Raw genomic sequence first — 14,978 nt, forward strand, 5'->3', positions numbered from 1 at the left:
TCAATTAAAAAAAGAATGTGGCTGCATTCCAGAAAACCCTTTAAGGCCACTCTTTTCACCTGCCTTAGGTGGGAGGGGTGCAGTGGGAATATATACATCTTAAGTTCCACAGGGGGCAGCATTGTTTACTCTATAGAACTTACAAACCCACAAATTTATAGCATGGCCATCTATTGATTTAGATGGTCAACACTCACACAGTATATACAGGGAAAAGAATGTAATGCAGCCTTATGTAGAAAGCTGGACATTAACACTTAAATGGATAGAAACTCAAAATAAGTGACTTCATCAGAACTAAATTTAAAAAACTAAAATGACCACAGCAGTGCCTGTTAAAAATTCAGCTATTCCATAAACAAAGCTGAAGAAGTCATAAACACAGCTGTGTGATTAGTGAAAGTGCTGTAACCACTCAGATCTGAAAGACTGCCTCCCGGCTCAGAGCTCTGCTCCGCACCTGATCCTGGGGACGGTGAAGTCGGACGGCAGCTTGGAGATCTTCACCATCTGAGGCCTGTTGGGGAACTTCTCGAAGATGCGCAGGCGCAGTGGGAGTTTCTCCTTGGTGTCGGCGTTGGCCTCGCTCTGTTTCAGCTGCACAGGAAGACATCAGAAGAGAGCGGGTATAATTACACCAGATGCCCACAGGAGCACAGCGATGGTCTTAAAGTGAGACTCCACCCAAAAAGTCCAAACTCACTGTCCGACCTTGAACACCGTTACTGTTGGAGGGATGTCTAGTGTTGGTATATGGCAGTGCTGACTTTTTCTGAAGCATCAGCTCTTTATACCATGTGCAGTCCTCAGTGCAAATGCCTGGTTATCTATATGGACTGAGACAGTTCCACATAAAAGATACCAAATATCCCTTTTGATGCCAAATATCCCTTACGCTGAATACAAATCACTTTTCTGTAGAGATGAATGTCTTGCCAAATGATCCGTCTGTTGATTGTCAACAATCACATTACTTGTTTTACTTTGTGTAACTACAAATGCAAGTCAAGTTGAAGTTTCCCCTCTCACCCAAACAAAATAGGAAAAATCAAGAGTTTGGATACCCCTGCAGAAACAAGCACTCTAATATTAACAATAGTCAAGGTCAGATAACCTTTAATGAACAGAATCACTTTAAAAGATACAAATTGTTTCATGTCTGCCAGACAAAGGCATACTGTAGAGTGGAGAGAAGGGAGAGAACACTGCGTGGAAGAAGAATATTTCAAGTGTCATTAAGCACGTCTGGCAATCTGACAGCCATGCATTAGGCTGCTGTGATCTGGCATGCTTTGAGTTTCTTTGAGTTAATAAGCTCTCCAAAGGTCTAGAAGACTTATCGCATCATAACCCTTAATCTGTATGGGCCTCTGTCCAGTCAAAGCAGGATCTCAAGATGATTAGGTTTGGTACCTGAGCATTAGGTACCCGGAGTAGGATCTCTACACTGTACATTTTTTCTGTGCTCAATAGGTATGCTTAAATTGAACCATAAAGATTCTTCATCTACATTATCTGTGACATACCACATTTAATCATCATAAACATATAATGCAGTCCCAATGGTGCTTACACAAAATGTCAGATTTCACTGGCCACCGGAGCCATGCTTACACAAAGGACACAGTTTCCCAGCCAACTTCTTTTTTTTTTAATATAAATTCCTTACGCTCAGTGACACTGTCATGGGTAATGGCTTCAAAAGAATTTACAGAGATCCTTAATAATTAAAAAATAAATACAAGGAAATGCTCTGCATATAAATTGATAATGGTGCAGGGAAAAATAACTCTCATTAATAAATAAACCAATTAGCATGCCACAAGCACACACGGCTCGAAAACATAAAATGTAAAGCCATGTTGTGTTAAAAGCTGCTATGACACAGTGCTGCCTGAAGATGGAAGCAGCACACAGACAATTGCCACCCTCCCAACAGAGCAGAGGGACTTATTTACACGGTAAAAACATGGCTATAGGAATAGGGAAAAATAAACCTAAAAGGTTTTTATTTCCTGTTTCCACAGAGGTTCAACACACATACCCACACAGACACCCACACAGACATGTACACACATATATATGCGTATATTTGTGTAATGCTTAACATATTTGCACCCCAGAGAGATCATATATATGTAGATGTTATTGTGTGTGTGTGTGTGCGTGTGTGTGTATGCACAACACTTACAGTACCAACTAGATAGACAAAAGGGCACTCAAATAATGGAGCCAGTTATACCAATTTAATTACATATGAAAGCGGCTTATTGAAATTCTCTGCATGAAATTCTCTGTCTGGAAGCTTGTAGATAAAACTGATGGATCTCTGATTAGGGTGAAAGCTGCCTAAATTTGGCTTTCTGTTGAACGCTTATCATTTGAAACATGCACACGAGCCAGAGCTCGGTTCTGCCAGCCTTCACATGGATGGCTGGAAACCTTCTGGAAACAGGAACAGATTGGAAGAGAGTCCCCTAGGGGAACGGCATGAAAAGGAGAAAATGCACATATATCCATCGCCTCCATTCCAGTCCAGGTCGGCTAGGATTGGGGCAGGGTGAAGCAGGCATTTAAATGCCTAAGGTTTGCCTAAAATGTACACTACACTCAAGCAGAATTACTTAATTGAATTATTTTTTTATGGCATTCATTTTTTTTATGTTTTTATGAATGAAAAAATGAAAGAAAGCTCTTTTCCCATTATTGTGAGTCAGTGTGGTTAACCCTAGACACATAAGCACTGAGTGTAGAGAGCTTTCAGGAAGAGTACCATCACGGTGGACACCGCTGGGCATGAAGCACCATTGTAGGACTTGGGTATCTGCAGAGAGAGGCGGTTTGCAATGGGAAAGGTACCACTGGGTCTTTGGGTGTTCCAATCATCAGAAGAGGCCATTGACCCTCTGCATCAATATCTTATTGAACCTCAGTTTGATCTGAAAGCCCTTGACAATGGCTTAGAAAGAGGTCCAGTGTATTTACCCCTGTGACCTGGGTTCAATCTCCTATACATCAACCCTATCCTCCAGAGTCTGACACACTTGGAAGGTTTTATCCAAACACTATTTCCCACCAGAGGAATTCCAGCCTATGAACATCAACATGAACCGAGTCTACAGAGGATTTGTGGTGTAGTAGTTAAGGGGACTCTTTTTGTCGATACATTTGTAAAATGAATATCTGAGTGGAGCTTGAGAGCAATCTTAGGTCTTCTGGGAAAGTCAGTAAGTGTCTGAAAATGAATCCTGGGGGAAGAGCTTAGTCAGATATAGCAATTAAACAGCAACCCATGGGGCATTAGGGAGCTGATTTATAAATGGTTAGTGTGTCCAACTAAACACATTTCCTGAGTTTTATTTTATCAGGGTGCCATCCAAGATGTCTTTTCAGTTACCAGCAATGTCAATTTTGTCCATGTAGTACTTACATTTTACAAGGTACTAGTACTACACTAGAATGTATCCTACAATGCTTCCCTCTTCCATTGATGGTCATTTTCATTGTGGACAAGCTGATACAAAAGAAAATGCATTCACTTAATCACATTTATTCATTCACTCATTCATTTATTTATGCCTGGAAAGCATTTCAGAAGTTCTTTCAAAAAAAATAAAAACAAGCTGAAAGCAGACTTATGGTGAAACACCCAAGGAAAGGCAATCCCTGTATATGTATAAAACGGTCAGAAATAATATGAATGTCCCTCACAAGCAAGGTCTTCATATCAGTCATCCGCAACAATATGTCAGCAGCCAATAACATCAGTCAAAAGGAGCAAGGCTGTTTCAGATAAGGGAGAAGATGCATTGATCACATTTTCACACAAAGACAAATCCTTGAAGAGTCAGATGAATGCAACTGCACTAACTTACTTCACAAACTGAATCCACCAGGATTCCCTTCAGAAAACCCTGCTCTCTTAGGGAATTGCTCAAAATATAGTGAACATTATACAATTTTTCTACTGCAATGGTACACAAGGTAATCTGAGACTGCTGTCTCACATATATGGGGCCAGACAAGACTGCATCCAAATATATTGCCATTCTTCTTTACTGTTGCCACAATGTTGACATCATCACTATCTCCAGTCACCTGAAAGTCATGGTGTAGTAAACCTGCAGAAAGACAGAGCTTGGAAACAAAGTGATTGCTGGTAAAACAAAATTGCTGAAAATTAATCATGAATCAAAAGACTCAATAAAATGTGTCACCATCCATTACAAAGTCATGGTCATGGAAGATTAAAAAACACCTTGAGAGGAGTCAACATTCAAAAGTCATAGAATCACCAAAGCTGATAACTCTTTTGTTATGCTAAAAACGTAGGAAATCAAAAGATTTTTTTTAACAGCAATGAATTCAGCATGCTGCTTCATGTCTGCAAGTGCTGGACAATGGCCAGAAAACACCCAGACCAAATGCCTGAACAGGATTTCCGGAACTTCCTGGCCCAGACAGATCCCAAACCAGAGCACAAACAAAACCCTGCTTATCCAAACGGAGGGGGAAATGGCTGGTACATGCGAGTAGAATAGCACTAAGTGCACAGCGCACATCAGCTCTTCACTGGACACTAGGCAGTAAGATGGGTCCAGGATATATGGAGGAGAACAGTGAAAAAAGGAGAGAAATGTGGCCTGACATGGGAGACAACTCAAACTGAACCTTAAAAAGCTGAAAACAAAAATAATGAATTCAATGCATTCTATCCTCTCTCTGTGCGCCCTGGAGTTTTCCGTGAAACTTAAAAACTGCTGTAGTCATCTTTACCTGCATTACATTTCAGGAGTTAGTGTTCTGTTCTGAAGCTGCTCCCCATTTATTTTTCGGGACGACTGCATTGTTTAAGAGCATAAGTTTGAACCCCCGGTCCCCAAGGCCCCAATCAGTGGGCTCCACTTGGCGGGACTGCCTCAGCTGAACGCTCCACTCTGCACCATAGTCTGATTAGCTTTCTCTATTCCAAAAAAGAACAGAGCGCAACAGAGAGAGCACGCACTTGCGGCTGGCAAAGTCACCATTTACATGCATGTATAAATAGATAAACAGTGAAATCAACAAGGTTCCTATTTGCTGTCTCCTGTTCATTCACATCCATATTTATTGAAATGGAAATCTGAACCAGTCCAAAAATAAGCGGTGGTACTGTATTTTATTTGAACTAACTTCATGGAAGGATGATATGAAAACCATTGGTCCAATCTACCCTGTTCCTGTATATTTTATTCTTAGATGGGATGGCCTAATGTAACTGTTGAGGTTGATCACAATGAACATAAACAGTCCTAGCTAGATGTAAAGCTTGTTAAAAATCAGTTACCTGATATCAGATTTCAAATATGAAGAGAAACCACAGCTCACTGACCCATAGTTGTGCCATGATGACAAAATAAGTAAATAATAAATAATAATAAAAAATAAATAATAATTCATTTAACATGAACGCAAATTGACTGTGTGATGTAGCTCACCTCCAAAATGCTAATGATTTCACATTTGTGCAGTATTTACTAAAAGTGATCATGCAAATACCACTAGCCTCAAACTATCCATTGCACACCCACTATCTGTATTTGTGAACTTGCAACAAATTTCTATTGAACACAAAATAGCAAAGGACAAGGACAAATGCCAATCAACAGAGCTGGAAATACTGATAACAAGAAGCGAACAAACATACTTTCAAAATAGCATTTGACAGGCAATTGTTAATGAGTTAAATTTGATAAGCGAAACAAATAACAGCCCCTGAGCATACAATAAAAATGGTATCTACTTGAGGAGAAACACCAAGCAAAGAGTTGCGATTGGTAAAATGTACTGTATTAAATGTGTTGTGGGCTAAATTGCTTGTATATTCTGTTCTGAATCTTACTTCAATTGTCAGGTTGTTCATTTCAATGAAATCCATGGTACATGGAATGATATAATACTGCTCTCTCCAATTTTCAAATTTACACAATGATTTCAGGACACTTCAGATAAAACTGAAACATCCGTATCAATAACCTTTTGTGATCAATAACAAAATGTGCTTGTAAATTTTTGTATTCTTTAAAAAAAAAAATCCAACAATCTTTCTTTTTGCTTGTCACAATGTGCATTGTTGAATTGATCCATGGTCTGGCTTGACCTGACTTTCTCAAAAAGCCAGACGGGGACTAGGGTAACTGTAACAGCATTCAATAAAGCATGTGAGCACCCTGCAATTATAGAGGTGACTGCTTCTGCTGAATGAGACTCTGGGGTCTTCTGAGGAAAAATATGAAAACAGAGAGGGCTTTTCAATTACTGTGTTGTTGGCACAGCCCTGTGCTGGACAAACCTGTCAGCTCCTGGCTGATAACATTAGATGTGAAATTACCATTTATTCCACAGAGCTAGTTCTCAACATGCACAAGGTTTCTCTCATAAGGTGGAGAAGCACTGAAGAAAGTTTTCCTTTGCTCGGTTGGCAAGAATGTTTTTAAACATTCCAGAGGCATCAGTCTGAAGCAAAAGGTTTTCAGTAAGGTAAGGTGGACTATCAGCTAACTAAGGTCTTGTGTAAAACCAAAACATGTGGATGTACTTGAACAAAAAGAACAATGCTTAAGCCAGACTTTGAAGTTAACATTAGACATTGTTAACCACTCTTCCCAATATTTATGTTTTGGATTTTTGATCATTTTATCCACAGCATTAAATGAGATATCAACAGAAGAAAAAGGACTTCTTATTTCTGCCTTGTGAAGGAGCACATTAACGTCTACCTCGCAAACCTTTTAAGCTGTGAAAGTTTGCATCATATCTTCCTGTGTATGTACACACATGCAGATAATGAAATGGTTGTATTCAGTGTCCTCTGAATCTGTATCTGTGCTTCACTTTAACAGCAGGGACAAACATCATTATTTACAATGGCACCAACAGGCAAATATTATGAAGAGTAGTAGTATATAGACAATTAAACCAGTCAAATTTAAAAATACATCCATCAATTAACTTTTGCAGACAAAATAAATAACTTTCAATATAACTAAAAGCTAGGCAACTAAATGACGAGGGAAATAAATTTGTGCACTTCACTTGATATTATTTATTCATATACATATTTAGATATTGATCTATTTAGTTTACATATATTATTGGTTTTTATTGATATAATTTATATGTTTAAACCTACATACAGTGGGCACATTTTGATTAAGAATGATAACTGCCAAGCAAAATTCGATCAATAGCTGAACAAAGCTACCAAAATGTTTTTGAAAATAAAATATGGTAGTCTGTTCGCAAAGGGTTTTGGCAAATGCAAAGAAAGGGAACTGTTGCAGCAATAGCCCATGATAAATCTCATTATATCTTGCAATGCCTTACTTGACATGAACTTTTCATGGTTTTCAAGTGCTTCCGCAATGATTTTGCATAACTGGGAAGTGATTATCCTATAGCTGCATATGGTCGAAGCCTCAAATGCAGTTCAAATACAAGCAGAGATGGTAGCATGTTCCTCAAACAAAGCAAGTTTAATGCATAAGGAACGGATATTGTAGGACAGGCAAGTGGGAGCAATCAGTGGTGGGACCATGGTGCTTCAAAAGGTATATAAATGGGGGCCGAAGCCCTGCCCCCAGCAGAGTGTGTTATGATTGAACGTGTGAATGAAACAGTAGGCGGTGGTGGCATTGCAGGAGGGGGACCGTGTTTCTAGTTACGACTGCTGCGATGAAGCAGGGATACAGTTCCATTAACACACACCATAACATGTGAGGCTCTGCAGGTAAGGCCTTCAGACACATTAGGGTGATCTATTCTCCTCGTTTTCCTCGCGTTTGCTGCAATTTCACGCCTGGATGAAGCACACATTAAGGATTTCCCCTGCCATGTCTGATTGTTTCCCAGGCTGTCTTGCACCAAGTAAAAAATATAGTAACATATACAGAGAATAGCCTTTTATTACTGATCAACTGTGCTAATATTTGAAGCAGGCACAAACACACCCTTAGGGAGACTGTTATTTCCATTCATCAAGACTAACAGAATAATATGCCTTATCAGCAATTCTGATTTGATGCAGGATTTATACAAAATTCTTACTGGACCACAAACACAGCCTGCCTCCCAATTTAAAACCATTTTCAGTTGACTAAAATGAGAATAACAATTCATAGGTTACAATACACGCATACATGCCCATACATGTCCATGCATGTCCATATATAAACATCCATCTGAAAATCATGTAAACTCTCTCCCTCTGCCTATCTGTGGTGTGGTAAAACATACACATTCAAGGTGATGGCACCTCATTGGACCTTAATTTTCTAATAATCTGGATAGCAATGGTATGTGAGGGGGGTGAGGCAGAGGAGCTGACACAGGGCTGCCAGTAGGGCCATATGGGCAACAGGTGGCATCATGACATGGGCATTTTATTGAGGAGAGTGGAGACTATGCGCAGCCTCTTTATGGAAAGAGACAGATTTGGCCCACCAGATGTGAAAGGAGCATGACTGTACCGTCTGCTGCTGGGAAGTAGGACCCTCAAAGCAGACGCCTCATCACATAATTTAGTTGGACAAAACAACATCGCCCGTCCATCAACATGGCGAGACGGAGAGCTCTGAAGAATGACCAACCTTCAGAGAATTACAGCTACTGTGTGACCACATACTGAAAAGACATCTGAGGGATGTCTTACATAGGTAAAAACAAAGGAGACACTTGCCATGTGTACACTTTCCATAGACTGCTGTGCATTCACTCTACATTCCTTTGGCTTTTCTCATTGTGATGATGATTATCTCCATATGTGCTGTTCAAACATGGCTCAGAGATGCACATGCATAGCACCATATGTTCTGTTTCATCGTGACCCTCAGAAGTGCTCTGGTATGAGGCACATCACTGATACCAACCTTAGATAATAAGGCTTCCTCAGCTTCCACACATGTGGGATTTAAAACTATGAACTGCTTACAAATGTATTAAGAAAAGAAGTTTGCGTAGGAATATGCCCGTGAGAAATGAATATCCATTATTAAATCACTTACGTGCTCAGCGGATGTTTTTGTCCACAGTGACTGCCAATGTTCACAATTGCACACGTTCAGCAACCCACTATACAGTACACAAGCATACTGTATGTCCCCTTTAAAACATCAAGGTATATGAAGGAAAAGCTCCTGTGAGCAATGTTTTAGAGTCACATCTGGTCCCCTGTGTAGAACGCTGCCCCCACAGCACGTGCTCCAGAGAGGCAGCCTGAATGATTTACGAGACTCGGCTGTGAACAGCCGGATCAAGAGCTGGTCAGGCGTATCTATCCTCATTAGCGGAATGCAATTAAAAGACTTTCATAAATGTGAACGGCCTCTTTAATAACAATAGATGCTGAGTACTCGGGGGACGATGGTGACCTGATGAATGGGTGCACACAGGTAACCTCGCTCAGGACAAAAACACCCCATCACTTCTCATTATCTGTGCAGACAGTGGAGCGGGCTCGGTGCCAACCTCTTTAGCCAGTGCACCTGCAGCCCCTAGCAGGGTTCAACAGTGCAACTCATTAAAGGGCACCGAGGGTACTTCTCCAAAAACTGTATCACGAGTTTACATTATGGCTATTATTTTGCATTTAAAGATCGATAAGGGATTTAAGTGATTTTAGATTCCACTTCAGCTAATTGCGCTGCCTTCAAGAACTGTACATATATTATGAAGTGAAGCCCAGGGAGGGTACTTGCTTAGACTTTCCAAAGATGTACTAACACTCATTTTTTTTTTACAACCACTGATTTACAAATGCTTCAAATATACTCAGAGAATGCGATACATATATTTTCCAAATAAATTGTTCTTTTTTATACGCAATATACAAGGAGCACTTCAAAAAACTTTAATGACTCAATATTACTGTAAATTCATGAGCAGTGGCACCCCTAAACGGTCTGGTGCCCCCTTGCTGAGGAGCAATTAACAGGCAAAAGCCCTGCATCCTGTGTCATCCATCATGGCCCGGCTGGCAAAGAGTGTATTGATCGTCGGCTCGTCTGGCTGGAATGAGCTGGCTGAAGTGAGTGGGAGAGCAACGGGAACGGAGCTGAAGTGAGCAAGAAAGGAATGAGAACGGAGATGGAGTGAGTGGGAGAGGAGCGGGAGCAGAGCTGAAGTGAGTGGGAAAGGACTGAAAGCAAAAGCTGAGTGAGTAGGAGAGAACTGGGAGCGGGGGATGGAGTCAGCGGGAAAGGAATGGGAGTGGATCTGAGTGAGTGGGAGAGGAGTGGAAGCGGGGTTGGAGTGAGGGGCAGAGAAGTCAGAGTGGAACTGGAGTGAGGGGCAGAGGAGTGGTAATAGAGTTGGAGTGAGGGGCAGAAGAGTAGAAGTGGAGCTGGAGTGAGAGGCAGAGAAGTGAGATCTAGACTGAGTGGGAGAGGACTAAGAATGGGAATGGAGCTGAACTGAATAGAGAGAAAGGGGAGCAGAGCTGAAGTGAGTGGGAGAGAAATGGGAATAAAGCTGAAACACTCTTGGAAAACAGCACACCTCCTTTTAGGACTGAATGGAGCGGAGCTGAATGGAAGCTGATGAGGTCATCAATCACAGCCCTGCAGGACAGAGAAGAAGACCCTACAGTCTGGAGGCCTCTGGCGAGATGATTTCAAGGGTGACAGCACAAGACATTTTTTATCAACACGTTGAAATGGAGCAACTGACCTCTGCCACTTATGCTTCTTTTCATCCACTAAAATTATTAAACAGACTGAAAAGACGATGTTTCATATTTTAAAGTGCAGCATTTGAGAAAAGGTCCAAAGGTCTAGTCAATGTGAATTCACGTAATTTTAAATTTAAATTTCAAATTTAAATGGTCAGCAGTGAGCTTACTTTAATGAGATGCATTCTCTTCTGTACAGCAGTGTGATGCCCGTACAGCTTCACTCAAACTATGACAGACAGGAAAAATACATTCCAGCCTTTTGGCTCAAACAACACTCAAAGACAGTCATATAGTATGACAATGACACTAAAAGTCGACAACTACAAAATACACAATTTCTATAGAGTTTTTCAGTCTGCTGCAACACTAAATCATGAATACACATAAGCTTCCTGTCCTCCCCAGACTAAGCGAACTTCTACTAGCAACTGAGGGAAAAAGGGCCCATTGTTTCCCTGTAATTTAGTATCTAATGAGCCATGTTAGTGCTGCACAGGCTATAAACTCCCAGACCACTTAGTGCAGCACCTTTGCCACCTGAGAGTCGGCCTGCCAAGGTGCCGAGCGCGGCGCAGGTGCGGCGGAGCGTGGAGGGGAACCGCACTGTTCCTCACTGTTTTCTTGTGGCAGAGAAATAAAAGCACTGTTAAGGTGACATGGAGGACAAGTGCGTTCCCCACATACTAATGCAAAACTCTACACTTAGAGCGGTGTGCGGAGCGTTCAGCATAAATTTGTATTCGTTATGTGAAGCAATTGAACAAAACCATTGTGGAGGCAGGCTATTGTGTAACACCTGGCTTCTGATGTGTCATGAGCTTAAAGTCCTGTCATTCATACAAAGCAAACCAAAAGAACTTTCTTATCTCCTTTGTTTTCTAGGTTATGTGCGTGCTTTCTTTTTGTGAAAATATATGGTTGAACATTAAGATACATCCTTAAATACAATTTCTATGGCATGTATTCAATGAAATGATTTACAAGCTTAGCTAGCTTGCTTGTGTGCCTTGCTAGCAGGCTGGCAGGGATGAAATGCTGTTTAATTTTAGATCAAAAAGTCTAGTCTAGCTTTGCAACTTAAGACAGTGTTAAGCTAATTATTTAGTAGTCACATATGGCCATTAGAAAATGAAACTGGTTTGCATAGGTGGAACAAATTAAACAAGGAACTAATGTGACAATGTTTTTGGGTGAAACAATTTTCAGTGTCATAATTAAATTGCATGACTAAATTAAGAATGGTCTATTAAGTTTCACTACAAGCTATTGATTCTGTCCATTCCTTTATGCACTTTTCCTCCACTCTGTACTGTATGTATAATTAGTTTTTGACATAACATGGCCCACACTATCGCACATGTAATTTCATAAGCTCAGGACAAGACTCAGCTGACTAAACAGGAATATAACAATTAAGAAAATCAGGAACTCTTGCTGATGGTCCTGTTATGCACTAGTTTCTGCACAAGGTAAATGACAATGGTTACTGCACAAGGCTACTTGACAATCGTGGATTCATCAGGTTTTCATTTAAAAGCAGAAATACAGATGTCTCGACCTCTTTGACTTTTAGAGTTCTGCTGGGGTTGTTCCTACTTGCTTCCTGTGTGGTGTCACATCAGCCTCACTGCCATGAGAGAAGCTCTTTTCTGCAGATGTCTGTGAAATGCTTTCATTGTACTGTCACAGGAAGAATGGATCCAAGTGAAGTTTTATTACATTCACTTCAGTGCTTTCTGTCAGTTTTTTTTCGATAGTGGCTCCGTCTCAGATGTGCCTTTGACAGAAATATTTTCAAGCAGATATTTCTCTCATTTCTAAATTGTAACGTGTTGGGCATACCGTTGTCTGGATGTGAATATACAGCAGAACACATTTTAGATGTCCACTCCCAGTGGCCCATTTCTGAGTAGGAGTATAAACTATAGTAAACAACTAAAATTGTAAATTGTCTCATCGACTAAGTAGTGTATTGACATGAGTTTTGAATGATGTTTCCTCTCAATACCCATAGCATATTAGATGTAAACTCATTTTTATTAAATAACAAAAAGTAACTACCACACCTAAACCTAAATCTCAGGTTCCATGATCAATGAGCAGTATTGAGTGTTAGTGCTAAATTAAAAGGATGCTGAAGTGGACAGAGAAATGAAATAACGATCAATATTCCTTTCTCTCCCAAGGACATGAAATAAGCAGTCGCGTTTGTGGGGGGGGGGAAAAAGGAGACAGGAAATGGGCGGGGCCCATCTCCTGGCCCACGCATCATGTGCCAAGCATCACGTTGGCAGCTGGCTCTGTTGCCAGGGAAGGGACGTGACTGTCACAGCGGAGGGGAGACGGGAGCACGGCTGACAGACAGCCTGCTGCTTGCCCGCTCTCTTCGGGGCCCTGGCCTCTGCATTGTCTGTGCCCTGTCGCACTCCTCTGGGGCTCTCTGACTGCAACCAGATGTGCTTTGTGCTTTCAGTAAAAAAAAAAAAAATCACTGTGGATCAAATGTACAGTCTCCTGTGATAATAATTCTGCTTTTGCCAGCTTAAATTCCTGGGAAATTGGAAGCAGCTAACTCAATAGCGCTGGCTGCATCGGAAGAGAATTCCATTTTCGAGTTCTATGTATGAGTTTTCACAAGCTCTTCACAGCTGTGTTTGTAAACCTGATACGGGATTGGGAATTTCTCAGAGCGGTGATCCATCACTCAGGTCCCGGTCTGCTAATGCACGTGTGGACCCGCCCTGTTTCTAAACCACACGGCTAAAATAACATTAGTACAAACACAGACCCCTCCTCCTTCTGAGGTTAAACGATTAAATCTAAGACAAAATGCATGACAGTTGACGTGGGAAGCCTGTTCACTAGATGGCAGTGTGGTTAGATGTAACGTTCGCATCTAAACAAAAAGCTTAGCAGCACTCCTCCGCTTTTCAAAGCCTGTGCTGAATAACATCTGCATCTTTTCTGATAGTGTGTGCATAGCCGTGTGATGAAATATCCTCAGGTTCACTATGAACCTTTCCTATGCATCTTCTCTCTATTAACTCCATACATACACACACACACACACACACACACACACACACAATGTAAACAAAAGCACAACCACATCCCAACTCCATGCAGTCTGCTCCATGTTCTCTATATTGGAAAGAACATATGGTACCACTCTGCTGCTTTCACTGTACAGACTGAGGGCTATGTACCCCCCTCAAGTCCCACAACATATTATGTGTTTCAGTGGTTTCGAAATCATTTCCTAAAGAATGCTTATATTCATTACATTGACTTTCAATGCCATGGGTCATTTAACCTCATCTGTCATGCCAACAGGTGAATGCTCCCTTATAAATGAAGAGGATGAAGATGATGAGGGAGAAAAGGACAGACTGCAGAATAGAGATGATTAGCAAATTACTCCAATACAGGGACGAGCTGATTCCTCCAGACCAGAGGACACCTGTTTTGTTATTATTGCTGGAGTTCATCAGAGCCCAGAGTTGCCTGCGCATGTTAATGATAACTTCTGACCCATTGCCACTCTACTGGCTGCCACCTCATTATTAATACCACCAGCATGAAAGTCAAAAACAACTTGGTTTCATTATTTACCCACACAAATATCAATCCCTGACAGTTCCTGCAAATGGAGTAGTAATGAATGCACCGCGGCATCATTCCTCTTTGATTTTTTTTCCTTACATTTTTATTTCCTCTCCTTAACAGCCTCTCTGGCCTGTTCCACATGACACAACAAGCTTGCCTGGAGAGGTGTCTGATGATAGCTGGGACCTTAAACTCAGCGCACGCCCGGCCACCTCCGGGGCCAACTTCTCCATTTGATTTTTGTCAGTGAGAGATAAATATTTCCCATATCAGTTTCGCCATACTTCCCTCTGCGGTTTGGCTTGTGGGCAGCTGCTGTGTGATTTGTCGACCGTCTAACATCCATCAATTTCTCATATCGGTCAAGGGAAAAACAAATTTAGACGACGGGCACATAAATTTGATACATAAATAAATGCGAAACAACTAGTGAGGTGATACGTTATGAGACGGAGGACCTGTCTCTTTGCCGACAGAAAAAGGCATTATTTCTCCCTCTAACTTTGTTACTTCTCTTTGTCTTTAAAATGCATGCTGCCAGCTCTATGGGGACTGCATTTGGAATACAGGCACTGTGGCTTACTGTGCCAGGGCCTGTTCAGTACCAGCGTTGTTTATGCATTAGCCTTGCATCTGCAGATTCCGATCATCGTTGATTAATTAG

At 41.2% G+C, this 14,978-nt stretch overlaps 1 protein-coding gene across 3 annotated transcripts in view; it reads right to left on the reverse strand.

Annotated features, from left to right (window-relative positions):
- Positions 1–14,978, reverse strand: part of nalcn (sodium leak channel, non-selective) — a 116,116-nt gene that overhangs the window by 21,994 nt on the left and 79,144 nt on the right. For all 3 annotated transcript variants that reach the window (XM_036540101.1, XM_036540100.1, XM_036540098.1), the window contains one exon: positions 461–597. In XM_036540101.1, coding sequence (XP_036395994.1) covers positions 461–597 — 137 coding nt within the window. The remainder of the gene's footprint in view (positions 1–460; positions 598–14,978) is intronic.

This window comes from Megalops cyprinoides, chromosome 11, assembly GCF_013368585.1.
Source record: "Megalops cyprinoides isolate fMegCyp1 chromosome 11, fMegCyp1.pri, whole genome shotgun sequence".
Taxonomy (NCBI): domain Eukaryota; kingdom Metazoa; phylum Chordata; class Actinopteri; order Elopiformes; family Megalopidae; genus Megalops; species Megalops cyprinoides.